The following is an 18,188-nucleotide window of genomic DNA, read 5'->3' on the forward strand; positions in this document are numbered from 1 at the left end:
GTCATTCTTTCCCCCCCCCCTTTTTTTTTGCGTATATGGTTTAAACCGAGATTCTAGCCCCGCCTCCTTTTCATTCCTTTCCAATCTCCTTCAACGCCAGGCTTTGGCCCGCCCTCTTCTCTCCATTCCTTAAAAGCGATTGGCTGAAGCGACCTGCCACTTAAACAAGGAAGAAGAAGCCTTATAAAGAGCAGGGAGGGGGGAGGGGGGAGGGAAAAAAGCAAGGAAAAGAAAGAGAGACGAGAAGAAGGAACTAGGAAGGGATGAAGGAAGGGGGCGGGGTTTGTTTCGTGCTGTCAGTCTTGTGCCTCGGAAGCATGTGATTGGCTGAGGTGTCAGCAAAGGGGGCGGGACCAAGCAACCGCCGGCGTTCCTTTTCTTTTCGACCAGCCTCAGACACAGGCAAACCGGCTGGGCGCTTTTCAAAAAAGGCCAGCCACGGCGGCGGGGGCGAGCGCAGTGGGGCACGCGCGCCGCCGCTGAAAGGGAGCGCGAGCACGCGCAAGGAAGAGAGAGAGAGAGAGAGAGAGAGACGGCGGTTGCTGCTGCGCTTTAAAAAAAGAAGAAGAAGAATACGGAGAAGCGAGTCTGGCAGAGAAGAACAAGAACAAGGGGACGAAGAGATAAAAGAGGACCAGGCTGGCCATCGCTTCCGAGGAGCGCAGGTGAGTGAGTGAGTGGCCATGTCCGATGGGAGGAGGATGGAGAGAGACCTTCCCTCCCTTTTCTTCCTCTCTCTTTGCCTTGGTGCGGTTCCCAGGTTGGATCTCTTGGACTACAACTCCCATCGTCCCCTCTCAGCTGAAGGAGAGCGTCCCTGAGGAGAGCGGGGATGGGAAATGTAGTCCTCAACCTCCTCCTCCTCCTCCTCTTTTGCCCGACGATGCTTTCCAGGTCTGGTCTCTTGGACTACAACTCCCATCATCCTCCAGCTGGGGTCGAGGAGAGTGAGGATGGGAAATGTAATCCTCCACCTCCTCCTTTGCCTGGCGATGCTTCCCAGGTTTCGTCTCTTGGACTACAACTCCCATCATCCCCTCAGCGGAGGGCGAGCGGGGGTGGGAAATGTAGTCCCCCTTGGTCGCCTCTGCTGAGCCAAGAGCCTTTCTCCAAAAGGACCCACTTTGCGCTGGGTTCAAAAGCGGTCAGATGAGAAGGAAGAAGAAGAAGAAGAAGAGTCCAATGGAGAGCCAGCCATTCAGCCAGGGAGAGTCACGTTGGCGTCTTCTTCTGCCTGGCAGGGAGGGCAAGGCGCTGCTGCTGCTGCTGGGTCTGCCCTGCAGGAACCAGGAGGCGCTTTCACACGGCTTCTACAAGTGCCCCTGGGAGGCTCTGATTTGTTGCCCGTGGTCCCCCCAAACACACTGCAGAAATAATCCACTTTGAGACCGCCTTAACTGCCCCTGGCTCAGTGCTATTAGGGAACCCTGGGGATTGTAGTTTATTGTGGCACCAGAGCTCTCTGGCAGAGAAGGCTCAGTGCCTCACAAAACTACAGCTCCCAGGACTTCCTAATATCACTGAGCCAGGGCAGGTAAAGCTCTCTCAAACTGGATCATGTCTGCAGTATGTTTTGGGCCATTATTATGACCATTATCACCCTGGTCTCTGACAGATTCCCGGCCTAACACTCGAATCACTACGCCAGCGGTTCTCAACCTTCCTAATGCTGGGACCCTTTAATACAGTTCCTCATGTGGGGGTGACCCCCAGCCATAAAACTGTGCAGGGCCTCAGTCCCCAAGACCATTGGTAATACATGTTTTGCAGTGGTCTTAAGCGACCCCTGTGAAAGTGTCGTTCAACCCCTAAAGGGGTCGAGACCCACAGGTTGAGAACCGCTGCACGATGCCATGCTTACATATCCATAAATACCTCTTGTAACCCAGTCCTGCACTGAAACCACTACACTGTGCTACAAAGCAACCAAGCCCAGGATTCTGTAGGACAGCAGTTAAAGCAGTGTTGTGTGTACAGTGTAGATGCGCCTTTTTAGTCATAGGTCAGGGTAGGAGTTAAATTAGTGGGACGTGCGCAGCTCCAGGGCCCCAGGCTTGCAGGTGTCGGGATTTTTGTCTTTTTGCCGGAGCAGCTTTTTTAATCGGCGTCGCTTTTATCCTTGCCTAACCCCCAGCATCTTGCCTGCAGATGCTGCAAAAAATAGCCACAGAGGGTGGTTCCTTTCCCATAATGTTTTGCTTCAACATCTTCTAATCTCTTTCGATGCTTTCCTATCGTTTTTCCTTTGCTGTGTGCGATCCTTTTGTGTAGGTGACCACGCAACTGCGTTATCATACAACACGCACCCTCATCTGTGGAATTGATGAACACAAGATGTCAGTCGGGCTGGTTTGTAAGAGAGCAGAGTGATTATTTGTGTCTAAAAATATGCGCATCTGTGGCAGGAGCAGCTGCTGGACAAGAAAGAGAGCACCCTTGTGTATGGAATAGAGGGCTTTTTGCTGTGTGTGATCATTGTATACTCATGGCACCTTCTTGCTCCATGGTCTCCAAACTGTGCTCTTTAAGGGATTTTGGACTCCAGCTCCCAGAGTCCCAGACTGTTGTCCAATATGGCTGGGGCTTCTGGATGCTGAAACTCAAAATCTCCTAAAGAGCACAGTTTGAGGACCACTGCTCTAGGCAATATATGGTGAATAAACAATGGCTCAAAATAAGGTGCAAAATGAGACCTTAAATATAGTAAGAACCTAATGCAGTGGGCCTTTGGTATCTTCATGGGATTGGGTTCCAGAACCTCCCATGGACACCAAAATCTCTGGATGCTCAGGTCCCATTATCTACTACAATGGGGTAGTAAAATGATGCCCCTTTTATAAAATAGCAAAATCAAGGTTTGCTTTCTGAAATTTACACGTTTTAGGGAATATTTTCAAGCTGTGCATAGTCAAATCTGTGGATATGGAGTGCTGACTGTACTTGTGTGTTAGAAGTGGTGTAGCTCTTGAAGTACTAAAAGGTCTTTGAGTGTTGCTGCTTCTGTCGCTTCACATAAAGCAGCTTTCTCTGAGTCCACTTTGTAGCACCTCTGTCAGTGCCAGGAGGGGTTGGTATTGCTGGGCACCAGCTGAGGCCCACATTTCTGCAAAATGGTCATTGTCACCCCCCACCCCCCCGGAAGCTTTCTTGTCCACCAGTTCCTCTTTCTTGCACTCACTGCCTGCCCATCGCTCCTCTGAGCATGCAAACTGTGGCAAGTGAAAGGGCAGTTACTTCCATTGGGTAGGTTGATTACTTATTACCCTTTGGTACAGTGAGCTCAAGATGGTGCCTATGGCTTTCCTCCTCTTCTCTTCAGGCCTCATACCAAACTGGGAGGCAGGTCTGGCAGAAAGTGAGGGAGTGGCCCAAGGTCACCCAGGGAATGCCCTGGTTCACTGGAGTCTTGAAACTGGCTCTCCTGCCAAGTCCAGTCCAACACTTACTTACTTACTTATTTATTTATTTATTTATTTATTTATTTATGGTATTTATACCACTCCCTTCAGCCCTAATGGCTCTCAGAGCGGCTTACAATTATTATTTTTAATCAGACAGTTCCCTGCCCTCAGGCTTACAATCTAAAAGACACAAAACAAAAGGAGAAGGGAATGGTGGAGGGAAAGGGGATGAGGTCCAGTGGTTCTTCTCTCCCTCTGAGGCCTGGACCAAGGCAGATGGACTGGAGGGAGGGCACTTGAGCCACTACACTAGATCGGCTCTTTTAAACCATTTTGCATTAGCTGGGCATTGCACCTGGGATGACTGCTTGGAAAGCAGAGTTAGTCACGGTACAACCAGTGCCCTGCCTTCACTTGCCTTGCAGAATTTGGAAGCAGGGAGAAAGTGTCTCACTTGGAAGGGATTCATTTCAGGTACCTTGCCTCTGCTGGAGCTGGTGCTGACCTCTTTAATGAGAAGTTATGTAGCAGGTGACTGCCTGCAAAAGGCATTGCCCTCTCGATTGGTTTTAGAACAGGTTATTTATAGTGTTTCAACATCATAACTACACCCCCCTCCACCCCGCATTACAAGGCTATTTTCTTTTCATGAAGTCCTTTGTATCCCTAAAACCTTTGGCACTGAGTTCAATGGGAATCATTCCCTAGTTACTAGTTTAGGGTTGCAGCCTTAATTTATGAGCCCTCAGGAGGCAGGACTGGGGACATGAAGAAACATCTGTAAGTCACTCAGACCTATGGGATGGTGGCCCATTCCTTCTCAGCCACATCAGCGCATAGCTACATAGAATAAGCCAGACATCTTGAACTTCATCATAAAAGCAGAGTAGGAGCCAGATAAGCATTATCTCTTCACCATTCGTAGTTCAATCACCTACTTGTCATTGTAGTCAGACATAAAATTATACCACCGTCTTGCTTTTTAGCCCATGAAAATTGTGTCTCTCTCAAGAGGTATTTGCACTACTGTCAGTGTAAATCTGTACTAGAGATGTAACATTTTTGGTAATTTTGAAATGATAAGAAAAAACAAAGTTGGGAAAGGCCTGAAATACCATACTTCACCAGCATAACATTTTACTGGTTTGGAAACATAGAACACTTCATAACTTATATAAAATATATATTTTTATTGTTTGGCATATTTCTGAAATTTACAAATATAAAAGCTTTGGTGGTATATATGAAAAACCGTGAATACTCTCTATACCAGAGGAGGACAAGTGTCATGATTGGAAGGGCTGCAGTTGGCCCTCTAGGAGACCTTGGAAGGTTGTGCTCCTTGCAAATAATAATGATAATAATAATAATAATAATAATAATAATAATAATTTATTTGCCAGCAAATGGCCTTTGGAGTGGATGAGGGGAATTTTGCCATGTTTCAAGGGAGGAGGTTAGGCCCAGGAGAGGTCCTTTTTTCTAACAGGAAGTAAGGTGGAAGCCAACTTCTGTTTCACTTCCTTTTAGAAAAAAGGCCTCCTGGGAAAATTTCCCTCCACATTGAAGGCTAATTTCTTTTTCCAACAAAAGATTTTGGGGCCCTGGAGGGCCTCAGAAAGGCTATATTTTCTCACCCTTTCTCTGTACTAAAAATGAATATAAAAACCATTAATAAACAAAATAAAAATGGATTATTTGGACAGAAATAGGCTCATGGAGTTGGATTTTATGCTAGACTAGGTTAGACTAGGTTAGCAGTACAGTTGTCTCTGATCTGAATTGGTTTCTGAAATATTAACTGTTGAATTTGAGCATTAATTTCTGTCTTCATGTCCATCAGGCCCATACTCTGCAGTCTGGAAAGGGATGGCTCTGAAAGCAAGTAGGCTATCATGGGTTTGAATCGTTATAGTTCCTGACATTTTGATTGAATAAAAACTTGTCTTAAAAATTATTTCACTCCCTCAGGAAGAGAAAATATGTCTGCACGCACACACACACACACACACACACACACACGTATGGTCCCCAGAGTTTCAGGCTTTTTTACTGGAAAAATTGAACATCTATTTTACATGGCAAAAATGAAACAGGTATTTTTCCAATTTTTTTAAAAAAAATTCTTACTCTTCATGTCTCTGGTCTTTATTTAGAATTATTTTATTTGTGGGCATTTTTTGAGATATTTAATGCTATACCTGTAATCTTAAGTAACTTTATATTCAAACAGTTAATAGGAGTGCTTTTCAAACATTTAGCGCTGTGACCCCCTTTTCATGTATGTGCAGACATTGCCCCCTCCCATTCATTTTGAGAGACATCCCAGTCTTGGAGGGGCATTCCAGCAACCCCACCACCCTGTCTGGGTTCTGAAATTGTAGACTCCATCATATTAAGTGGGACTGAATGTTTGTGTATAATGCATGTATGGATAGCTGTGGGCCTTAGGCTGAAACTCATTAGAAGTAAGGCCCATTGAACCCAGCAGTAAGAAGTAAGGCCTGCTGTCTCCTCATAAGTAAGGTCTGCTAAACTCAGTTGGACTTAATTCTGGGGGTCACATATGTGCAGCTGGGTAATTAAATGAATGTTTTTGCAGTCACACATGGCTTTTGTTCTGTAGTAGTATTGCTTGCTGGTTTGTCAAGATTCTTTTGGGAAGAGAAGCTGGTCCTGGTCCAGCAGAACAGACCCACAAGACCCTCATGTCCAAAAAGTGTTCCAGGCAGTAGGTGCTACCATTGGTGAGAAAGAAGAGCAGAGCCAGTTGCAGGGGCTTGACATGCTGGTACCGCGGCTGGATCCAAGCCAAGCTGGTGTTGGCCCTGGTTTGCCTAGGGCACTTGCAGTGGTGGGGCATCAGCACATGCAAGTGTGTGCACACTGGGCTGCTGGCACAGTTGAGTCTGGCCACAAAGTGGGTAACCAGCTCTGTCACCACAACTGAGTCCTCCACCAGCATTCAGTGCAAGCATGCCACCTATCAGAATGTGCTGGCCAGCCATGTCAGCTCTATTTTCTGCATCGGCTGGTTGTAAGTCTGGCAGTATAGAATCACAGAGCATCTGGCAATGACACAGCGACTTATGCCCCCCCCCCCCGAGCATCTATCGCAACACCCCCCCCCCCCCAGTTGTGCCTCAGTTTGAGAACCACTAATTAATAGAATTCAGAACAAAGGGTTTTATATCCTTCTTTTGAAGGTTCAAACACTGTAGCTCCTTTTATATATTTTAAGTGTTATTTTAAACAAAATAACTAATTTCCATGCATTCTGTGAGTCAGAAAGTCAGAATGTTTTAGTGGATGTGATGTAAGACTCAAGACTTGTAGCCTGTTCCATTGTGTGTTTACTTGGAAGTAAGCCTGAGTGCATGAGGATTAAAACCGTAAATATAAAATTCCTGCTTACTGATTATTTGATGGACAGCTTTGCCACTTAAGTGACCCATTTGGTCATAAAATTAAGTTCTTTGCTTTTCATTGATTTAAACAGAACAATATAACTTTTAACTCCATTTTTGAATTTGAGATCCAGTGTGGCATAGTGGTTTGAGTGTTGGACTATGACTCTGGAGACCAGAGTTCAATTCCCAGCTTGGCCATGAAACCTATTAGGTGACCTGGGGAAAGTCACACACTCTCAGCCTCAGAGGATAGCAATGGCAAACCCCCTCTGAAGAAACTTGCCAAGAAAACCCCCATGATATTTCACCTTAGGGTTGTCATATGTCAAAAGGGACTTGAAGGCACACAACAACAAACTCCACTTTCATAGTATAATACTACATCTCATCTACTTATGCACATTATGTTTTGGTTTTACTTTTTATTCTTGATTATTCTATCTGGTCACAGCATGTTACAATCCTTAGCATAAACCCAGAAAAACAGAACCTTCATTAGCTTTTTTGGGGCTTTAAGAATATATTATCAGCTTTGTATTAGTCAGGATGCTGGAGTTCCAAGCCAACAATATGGCATGCAATTCATATAGATCTGTCATAAAGTGTGAATCATGAGAGATTCCAATAAGATACAGAGTTAAAGACGTCAGGACAAAACTTCTGCTTTTCTCCGGAAGAGTTTGTGGTAAATCTTCAGTATGTTGACTGACGTACTATCGTAGTTACTGGTAGTGCTTAAAAAAATTGCACAACCTATACATAGTTTAGCCAGTGTGTACATTTATACTTATGCAAAATATAAGGTAAAACATCTAAAACTATTTTAAACGATTAGAATGTAAGTAGAGAGCCTAGTTTAGTAAGCTCTAGTTATGCTTTATACTTTACCAGCCTTCTGCTTAGGGTGTGCATCCGTTTTACTGTAGGACTACATGAAGTGACAGGAAGGATGTGAAATGCGTTAGCAAATGTTGAGACTTTAAAGACCAGGCATTCAGATGCTCCTTGAGCGAGCAGCTCTAAATCATAGCTAAGCAAAGAGAGAAAATTTTGGACCTCTTCCCAGTCAGCTAGGGATTACCATCATAAATCATTTGCCAATTTATAGATGACACCAATCACACTGTACACTCTTTAATTTATGAATATGTGAAATGGTATTACTTGTTATTTGTCTAATCTGCTTTTAATTATTTAGTTGCTGATCATAAAATCTGTTTCTTAACTATTACATATCCTTGTGATTATTTAGACCAAAGATTTTTTTAAAAATTGGGAGGGAGAAAAAAGTTCTGCTATCTGTTAGGAGACCTCTGTCTGCATGCTTGTTGGCGTACTTAGAGCAATGTAGAAGCCATTATGGCTCTCCCTTTGCAGAATCAATTTAATAGTCAGCCTTAAGAAGGCATGCCAATAATTCACCTGCAATAGCATGAGTTTAGATGATCTATATAAACCCTCTCCCCCCCCCCCACACACACACTGAATGGTATTGGGGTTTGTTTGTTTGTTGGAAATTTTTGAATTGATAAATAACATTTTCTAGTGTCATAAATAAGTGTTATGATTTAACATATGTATGCAACTGTATATTTAGTAAACCAGCTTTGAAATAATGTTGCCTTAAATTTTACCTGCTGCTTAAATGTCTCAAATGGTTTTTTCAGTAATCAAAAATAGTGGTACTGAAATATTTAATGAAGAAATCAATTAAACAAACTTAGCATGCCCTAAGTACAAGCAGTTTTAAAGCTTTATTTGCTTTTGTTGACATTCTTGTAAATTTTAAAAAACCTATCAAAGAACATACCCTCCATTAAAGTTGTTGAGATCGTAACAAAAATATTGAAGGCACTGAAAACAATTAACATACTAATTTTAATATGGATAGAAAACTGTTAATCCAAATCCTGACTCCTTTTCTATTCATCTTAAAATACTGTACAGTCAGCTTCTGTATCAACTGATTCTTCTTTATTCATGGAATCAACCAACCATGGTTTCAAAATATTTTTTAAAAACATAAATTCCAAAATGCAAACCTTGATTTTGCCATTTTATATAAGGGACACCATTTTACTACACCATTGTACTTAATGGGATATGAGCAGCCACTGATTTTGGTATCCATGGAGGGGGGCTGGAACTAAACCCCAACAGATGCCAAGGGCCCATTGTACTGCTTTGAGATGACATTTTCTATAGCAAGTAGTATAGAAATTAATTAAATAGTAATAACATTTTTGGGGTAACCTAAAAATGTTAAGTATTGCGGTAACAAAAAATAATTTAACAGTTCCATCCTTTAAAAAACTTTGAGTTGAATACCATATACCATTTACATGTTACCTTATAGTGGATAGTGTCTAGCACTGTCACTCTGTTGATGGAAGTGCTTCTGATGATAATAATAATAATATTTATTTATTTATTTATTTATTTATTTATTTATTTATTTATAGCCCACCCAATCACAAGGAATACGGGCAGGTTACAGCAATAAAAATACATAGAGAATACAATAAAATTCAAAATTAGTCCCTTCCCAATCCCCCATCCCACTACTAAAATTACAATTAAATTAATTAAGAATTAATTCTGTTATTGGAATTGGAATTGGGAATGAATCTATGTACCCCTTACACACCATGAAAACATGGTCTAGGTTTGGGAAACACCCTGGAGCCTGCAGTTGGGTTGTATAGAGGGCTGCAGAGGAGCGGGGAGTCCTGTCATGCTAATGGATGTCTGATTATTGTGGCATGGAGTGTAATCCAGTATTCCAAAATACTTTCATTCTGAATATACAAAATGTTGTTCAGATTTCAAAACTAGCAGCTTTTTGTTGTACAATAAGTACATGGGTCCCATATTAGGAGAAAGGCAAGAGACAGAATTCCAACTGAAGCCAAGGTTACAAAGAATAACTGTGTGCTAGGACTCTTTGGCGCTTATATTTAAATACATATTTCTTTGACAGGTGAAAATTGGTAACCAGAATTGGAGAGACCCCATGCACTGACTATGTCCAGGAGGAAGTCTGAGAACAAAAGCCTTCCAGGCTTGTTGCCTGCATCTCTTCAGACACAAATAAAGACAGAGAACTTTCACAGTTTCTATGAAGTAGAACCAAAAGAGTTGGGAAGGTAAGAATATTTGGCCTTTATATTTTAACAATTGATATTATTCTGCATTTGAGTGTTCATTCATGTGGGGTAACCTCTATAATATAAAGCATAAATTTAACTTGAACAAATCAGTTAATTTTTTTTTACATTGTGGCTCAACTGATTAAGAAAAGGAGGGTCCCAGTCCTGTTTACCTGAGGAGAGTAGGCTGCAGAACATTTTCATTCTGAAGCCCCACCATAGGCCTTCTTCATCCATCTTGCCTTAGTCCTAGGCCATGTTGCTGCTGTGCTGCCTTGGCCTACTTTCTGTTGCCTTCTGTATCTCAACTTGATACAGACTTCTCTCCCTTGCTTGCTTTTGCATGGCTCCTATTAGGCTGAAAATCAGACCGGAGTCATATACAAAAGCAGTTTGTGGAAAGTGAAAATGTGAGGCAGGCAGAGGAATGTTTCAGTTATGGTCAAGTATACACCAATCAAGCTGGTCCCTTGCTTGGAAGCAGGGTCCATGTATCTCTTTCTAACAATGACGTGGCTTCATTTACACAGTGTAATTGAGATATTCCTCAGTTTTCCATGCATTGTGGGGAACATGAGATGGGAAGAGTCTTTAATTTCATCTGCTGCAGGAAAGACAGACCCTTCCAAGTCCCATGCAGTGAACGTTTTTTTTTGGGGGGGGGGGGTGTCAATCTCTCACTTCATGCTGGACTTTGAAGAGTCTATAAGAGGCTTCCATGAGGGAAGAAACAACCCCCTCTCAACCCCTCTGTTCTGGAGAAGTATGGGTCATTGGTTATTGCAAAATGGTGTAAATGTCATTATGGTGTGGTATTCTTTTTGAATCTAGGCATGTGTGTGCCACCCATCTATTGTTCCAAATCAGTTAATACATAATGCAATATATTTTACCTGTGAGCTAATGATGGTGTTGTTTGAGTGTTGGACTGTGACTCTGGAAGCTGGGGTTCAGATCCCTGCTCAGCCATGGAAACTCATTGGGTGACTTTGGAGTAAGTCACACACTCAGCCTCAGAGGAATGCAAAGACAATCCCTCTCTAAGGAAATCTTGCCACGAAAACCCCATGATAGATTTGCCTTAGTGTTGCCATACATTGGAAACAACTTGGAGGCACAGAGCAGCAACAAAATGATGATAATTTTACCTGATGTTAATGAATGGTTGCAAAACAATGTGCTCTTGTAGTATATAGCACATTGCATATGCAGTATTAATGAAATAAAAATACAGAAAGTTTTCCAATGTTGACTGAACTTTCAAGAAATGAGGGGCTGGAAATTGAAGTGTTTTAATTTCTGTGGACAACACATTAGTGTTTGTGGAAGTTAAGATGCTGGCTGTGACCTGCTTATCATGGAATCTTGTGAGCATTCCAGCTGCCCAGGGAACAAACTATCCATATGTTTGCAACAACACTTTTACGAGGGAAAGGAAAACCACCAGTCTGTCTGGAAGTAAAACATTACAAAGGACAGTATACTTTGTGAGGACTAGGAAGATGTCCCAGAAAGTAGGAAGACATAGGAAATCTGACTCAACAAGAAGAATGTGACATTGTGTGTGACTGAATGTGGCATGCTGCAAACTTTACAGCACTCTATAAATAAATGTTAATAATAATAACAACAACATTGCAGTGACTGAATTTCACTGTTTAATATGAGTCAGCAGTTGAAAGCTTATAGCTTTGTGCTCTGAACTTGAATATGATTTTTTCTTTTAAAAATTATATATTTGTTGATCCGGAGTAGATCAAATCCAAAATGAGATGAGTGGGAGTGCAGCCCCCTGCACCCTTTGAAAGCCATACCACTCAGGTGCTTTTACCTGACCTTGCCAATACATCCAATACTAGAGCCCATGCTGCTCTGGATTGCCTATGGAGAGGCACTGAAAGGAGCAGGGGAAAAGAAAACCCTGTCGGGAGGTGGCAGTCTTTTTCAGTCAGTCAGTCAATCTATACATTGCCTTTCCCCCTAAGATTGGTACTCAAGGCAGTTTATGATTAAATGAAATACAAATAAAACCACATGTAGCTAAACACGTACACAATCTCGAAATAGAAATAGTGTTAAACTGCTAATAAAATTTCATATTTTCCAGCTTTGTGTGTGTGTAGTGCCCTCATGTGGAAGATTTACTGCTTTTACAGTTAGCTTAAATCCCTTTTCTAATGTTGAGTTATATTTGAGTTATATTTGGTTTTCTTTGTTTTCCCTTTCTAGCTTCATGCAAGCTTCTTTAAACTCCCTCGCTTTATTGACAGTGGCATGTGTCTCTCCTTTTAATGAACTCTTCAGGCCCACGCTTTTAGGTGAAACATCCTCTTAATCCAAGCTTTTGCAGGAGACCTCAGAGGTTGATGGGTGCCTCCTGTTAATCCCCAGTGAGAAGGGTGAAAATCATCCAATGATGAGGACTCGGCAACCTCAGAGTTTGGCTAGCTGGTAAGCAGAACCAACATGCATTGAGCTCTGCTTCCATGCCCAGTTGTGCCATTTCATTGTACAATAGCACACTTCCCGTAGGACGAATTTTCCTCCATGGCTATCAGTTTGATCTGTTAAGATAATATGCATTCTACATAATGCATATTGTCAACTATTAGAAACATATATCTTACTGTATGTACTTGTGAGGTACTTCCATGCTGAAATAAATGTCTGTGGTTCATCATGCATGATTTTTGTCATGTTTGAATTATACTGATAGTAGAGATTGCAGAGATGGGCACAGGCTGGGTCAGACCAGGCCAAATAGTTATCCAGCCTAAAGATAAAAGGATACAGTGAGTTGACTGTGCCTACTGGATGTAGCTCATGATCCTCAAATATATGAATAGACACTTTGAATAGATCTGGAGAGCAGATATTCCAGATGCTATGATCAGTCTTCTGATCAAATGCGTAGTAGTTATGCCAATGTACCTGTAGATAAGTATGCATAAAATGTATTATGCTGTGTACATTAAGCTATGTACATTAATTCCTCCTTTATTTGATATAATGCTGGGAAACTTCCTCATAGTAATTTTGTACCAGTGAGTGAATGAGCAGAGTGAGGCAATACTAATTGTGGGAGTTGCGCTTATGCTTTATTGTGTACACAATTTGGTTGATTCACTCGTAGACATGTAGGGGCTGTACACACAGGCGAGGAAGCACCGCCCCTCTTTGCTGCGCAGTGTTGCTGCAGCAACCAAACCTAGAGCGGCTCCTTTTTGCAGTGTGATATGAGCTTATGATAAGACCCTTATGATGTCGCTTCCTGTAAGAGATGTGTGGGCACTCAGACGCTCACATGTCATCTACATGCCCCCCTTGTGGGCGGTGCCGCCCGCTCGTCACAGGGCTCGAAAGAGTGCGGTTGGTTCGCGGTCCCAAGCCCTACTTATCTCCGCCAGGATGCCACTTCCTGGCGGTGTGTACTGGCCCATAGTTGCATTTTTAAGAAAATGGTCTTTCATGTTGAAGGTACAGGCAAAATGTCTAATATATGGTTCATAGGGGAGCTTTTTCTGTTTGTATTTCATTGCACAGTTCTTTTGCTAACTTTGGAATGAGGCACCCTTTGTCTTGTTACATTCAGTGTGTACTTCTTGAAAAATTCTTCCCCTAATTGCTTTATAATGGTGTCCCAATGGAACTATTCAGTGTTTTTGAAAAAGGAAACAAAACAGTAATTTTCTGCCAAGTTTTTCTGAGAGTTGCACATCAGTTTACTTGTAAGCAGGCTTGATTTGTGTTAGGATCTTCCACAGTGGCTGGATCTTCCTATTTGAAAGACCCTCTAGAGAAATTAGATGCTTGTGGATTTCCCCCATCCATGTAATCTATTTTAAATTATTTATCTTGTTTTGACAGATGAAAGATTTAACGTGTGTGAATTCTACCACTTGTCATTGTAAGCTGTTGAACTAGGAAGTCTTCTAAAAAGGGCACCCTTCATGATGTTTATCCATACAGTTAACATTACAGTTGATTTGCAGAGCAATATTCTCAGTGGCTGGCCCATAAACCTGGACCTTTCCCCATAGTATTTCACAACTTCTCTTAAGCGGTGATGGTCAGAACTGGATCAGGAATATTGCAATTAGGCGTTTATTAACATGCTAATATGATTTTTAAAAAATGTTCACTTGCCCTGAACCTAAGGAAAAATGATAGCTCAGGAGCTTAAAAGTACATAAACAAGGGTTTTTAGAAAGCTTTTTCTACATATATACTATATACTTTTCATTTGCGTATCTTCCAAGTCTTTAAAGGCTTGTTTTTGTGCCCAGTTTAATCTTAGAAACATTTCACTATTATATTTCTGGGCATACTTATAAACATTAGCATTGAAATCAAAATCCTGGTTTATAGACATTCATAACTTGGCTGAGGGAACACATTTTTCTTTACTTCCTAAAAGGTCAACTTGGTTTCTAAGCAGTGTGTGGTTTTCTTCTGAAAACACAAGCTTACCAAAATGCATTTTTGGTTCTACAGTTAAACAGTTGGTAAGGAGACAAAATTTGTATGACTTGTTTTTTTGCTTGCAGTTTAAAATGAGCTGTTGTTTGAAGGCTTGGGGCTCTACTTTTGTGCTTTACCCTGAATATCCTCTCTATGTATGAGTACATTTATGCACACATACACTTTTGTCAGGCTTGTGCATTTGCTGATCAGTTACAAGTGCCCAACCTTAGCCATTTTACATCCTCTCGCCTTTGACTTTTCTGACAAAGTAACACAGAAAAATGAATATGTGTGGTAAAAGGAAGTACTGTATTGTAAGGGTTGTGGTCTTCAGCACAGATCCCAATTTACCTGTTGAAAACGAAAGATGTAATAACTAGTTTAGGTTTCAGATGACTCAATTGTCCCAAACCTAGATTAAGAGTGTGGCCTCTTTCTTTTTGTAGTAATATAGTAGTTGGAGTCTGAAGTATTTTTAAAGGAGGTACTGCAGAGTAGTATAGTGCAAGCAGATGTGTGTTAGATGTCTTGAAATCTGTTTTTGAAGGAATTCTTTTGGAGATCTTCTGAGGAGAAATACAAATTGAGTCTCCCTTATCCAAAATACTTGGGATCAGAAGTGTTTTGAATTTTGGGTTCTTTTTCTTTCAGGTTTTGGAACATTTGCATATACTTAATACTTGTATATATCTTGGAATATTTGCATGTATCTTGGGGATGGGGCCTAAGTCTAAACATAAAATTCATTTATATTTCATATATACCTAATACACATAACCTGAAGGTAATTTTATACAATATTTTAATAACTTTGTGCATGAAAAAAAGTTGTGTAGGTTGAGCCACCAGAAAGCAAAGATGTCACTGTCTCAGCCACTTCCTTCAGATTTTGGAGCATTTCAGGTTTTGCATTTTTGGATAAGGGATATTCAATTGGATATCAGAGTTTTTAAAAAGAAAAGTTATGTGAATTTCAAGGGAATCATGAAGATTGTATCTGCTGTATTTAAGAAGTCTGTTGAGTTAAACTATGCTGTAGGGTTGGATGAAGCTTCATTAAATATTTGTGCAAGACTTTAAAAGGGTCTCTTATCTCAAGATCTTGAATACAGAACTATAAGTTATGTACTTGGTAAGTTGACTTAGACTCCATTTTAAATTCTTCAAACAGATTTCCACCATCTTAATATACGTTCAGCATAGCTTTTAATTCATGAATGTTGGGATCCACTTAATATAGTTACAAACATTGCCTTAATTGTTCTTTGCCAATTTATCTTAATGAATAATGTTTGATTTCAGAATCCTAAAAATAGTGATTTCCTGAATAAAGTACTGTATGTAACCAATGCAGCTGCTGCATTTAGGCTTGTCGCTGTTTAGCCTTCTTCTTCCCACTCAGACCAGTCAGACATCTGAACTTGGACTAAATGTGTGTGCTAAATAAATGTGCGATTATTAATGTTTCTTACATAACATAGCTTGCTTCTGGGATTCATTTCCTCAAGAGCCTGGGATTAAGATGGAACAGGATGAAGGAACTGTATAGTTGGTATGAGGACACTGAAGATACTGAATGTAGCCATTCAATGGCTGTGTGGTTAGGTTTAGAATTGCAGCACATACCAATAGCTGGGCTTGGTCAGAAAAAAAGGCACAGAATTAATGTAGAATTTGGGCATATATCAAGAGGATGCCAGTCTTCAGAGTTAGGTTTTTAGGGTGTTAATTCGGAACCCTGCCTGTAGATATCATTACACACTAAGATCTCTCAGTAGAATTGCTTTGTTTCCAAGAACAGTACAAAACTTCGGCATAGATTTTGAGGCAATAGAGCAACACTGAGGTACTCCATAGGACCCCACATTCAGTATGACATTTACATGTGTGTATATGGCATGTTAAAAAAAACCAGTCTCAAGGATTGTGCAGCCAAATAGCGCAAAACATTTTTTTAAAATCCATACAAAATGAATATATAAAGTTACCATGGGTTCAGAATAACTATGACAAATGATGTGTCTGGGAGTGTTGGTTAGGAACTATGGTTAGATTTACTTGTTCCAGATTTGTGAGTGGTGGTACAAAAACTCAGGGTTTGTGAAATGAAGCTATTGCTTAACTTTTGGCTTTAGCTTTGAGACGATTTCAGATTCTGATATTTCTTGGGAGAGGGAATTGTTCAGGGTACTAATGCTTTGTTTCGTGTCATTGAAAACTTTGTCCAGAGCTTTGCTTCTTTTCTGCATCTTAGATACGTTAGAATGCATCTCTATTCAACCCCAGTGGCCATAGGGGATGGAACTGATGGGATTTGTAGTCTAACATATTTGGGGTGCTTCTCCTTCAGGAAGGCTGGTATAGATCAGTGCTTCCTCTTAGGTAATCTGATGGGGGGAGCCAATAATTTTTTTCCAGGCGTCCAGGAACCTAGTATATTTGCCCCCATTGGGCACAGTTGTTTCTTTCCAGGAAATTTGCCAGGGAACAGCAGCCAATAGCTCAGGGGTTCAGCAATGGTCCAAGAACCACCATTTGGAATATCCCTGGCTGGATAATGAAAAGAAGGCAAAGCAACCAATACAGGCAATACACTTGTTTGTGTTTGTAATGATCTAACACTATGGCGTTAACATTATTTTTAAAACATTTAAATATTATTAAAACCTTATTTAAATATATCTGTTTTTAATCTGAAAGTCTTTGGGTTGGGGTTGCTATAGTATTTCACAAATGGCTTTTTCTGATTTTTACAGAGGAAAATTTGCTGTTGTTAGAAAATGTATTGCAAAATCTTCAGGCCAAGAATATGCAGCTAAATTTCTGAAGAAAAGGAGAAGAGGCCAAGACTGCAAAGCTGAGATTCTGCATGAAATTGCTGTTCTAGAAGTAACAAAACTGAGTCCTCATATTGCAAATCTCCACGAAGTCTATGAGACAACAAATGAAGTCATCTTAGTATTAGAATAGTAAGTATACATTATGTCACCTGTACGTGTTCTTGATGGACCTGTTAACATATTTGTGTATATTAGTTGACTGAACAAAACCAGAAAGACAGGCTTAGAGAACATGCATGCTTTACTTTTTTGTGTTTGGTGCTTATAGGTTTTGGATTTGTGTTCTTTGTTGGAAAGACCCATGTTTCTATCTATTACACTTTTTATCTTACGTGCTGTTGTCTATTTTGTGGCCAGCAAATCACAGTTTTTATAATGTTTGATGGTAACTTAAATATGGAAAATGTTAGTTTGCATTCCATGATGGTTCATGCTTGTTGATTTCTTAGCACCAACCCTTGTAGACATAATGAATAAACTGGTTAATTATAATAAGAAAATTAAAAGATCTAAGAATAGGTACAAAGTTACACCTGTCCTTAGCTCTGTGATTCTTGAGGGCTTGTGTTCTGTTTGGTTGTATTTCAGTGCAAGTGATGATAGATTTCAGATGACTCTCACTTTGACAGTGAAATTTGAGTGCCTGAATTGTGGTCATGGGTCATATTTGACTGAACGATTGCAACCAGGATTCTTTCTGAGCCAGTCTGTTACAGGATGGTAAGGTAGTAGGGTGGCTATGTATTATCTCCAGAATGAGAGACAGTATGTCTCTGTATATCAATTGTTGTTGAACATGGAAGGGAAGGTGCTTATTAGCTTGAGTCCTGCTGGTGGACTTACCATAACAGTTGGCCATTATGTGAACAGAAAGTGGGGAAATCTGTGTTTTGTCTGATCCAGAAAGGCTCTTCATATGTTTTG

The 18,188-nt window shown here is 40.8% G+C and overlaps 1 protein-coding gene across 1 annotated transcript in view; it reads left to right on the top strand.

Moving 5' to 3' along the window:
- Positions 1-267: 267 nt before the first annotated feature.
- The window catches only part of STK17B (serine/threonine kinase 17b), a 31,630-nt gene continuing 13,709 nt past the window's right edge, over positions 268-18,188 (top strand). The window contains exons 1-3 of the mRNA XM_089519549.1: positions 268-665; positions 9,792-9,957; positions 17,181-17,393. Coding sequence (XP_089375675.1) covers positions 9,836-9,957; positions 17,181-17,393 — 335 coding nt within the window. The 5' untranslated portion in view covers positions 268-665; positions 9,792-9,835. The remainder of the gene's footprint in view (positions 666-9,791; positions 9,958-17,180; positions 17,394-18,188) is intronic.

Source organism: Sceloporus occidentalis, unplaced genomic scaffold, assembly GCF_023333645.1.
Source record: "Sceloporus occidentalis isolate IW3139 unplaced genomic scaffold, rSceOcc1.0.p SCAF_4, whole genome shotgun sequence".
Lineage (NCBI taxonomy): Eukaryota > Metazoa > Chordata > Lepidosauria > Squamata > Phrynosomatidae > Sceloporus > Sceloporus occidentalis.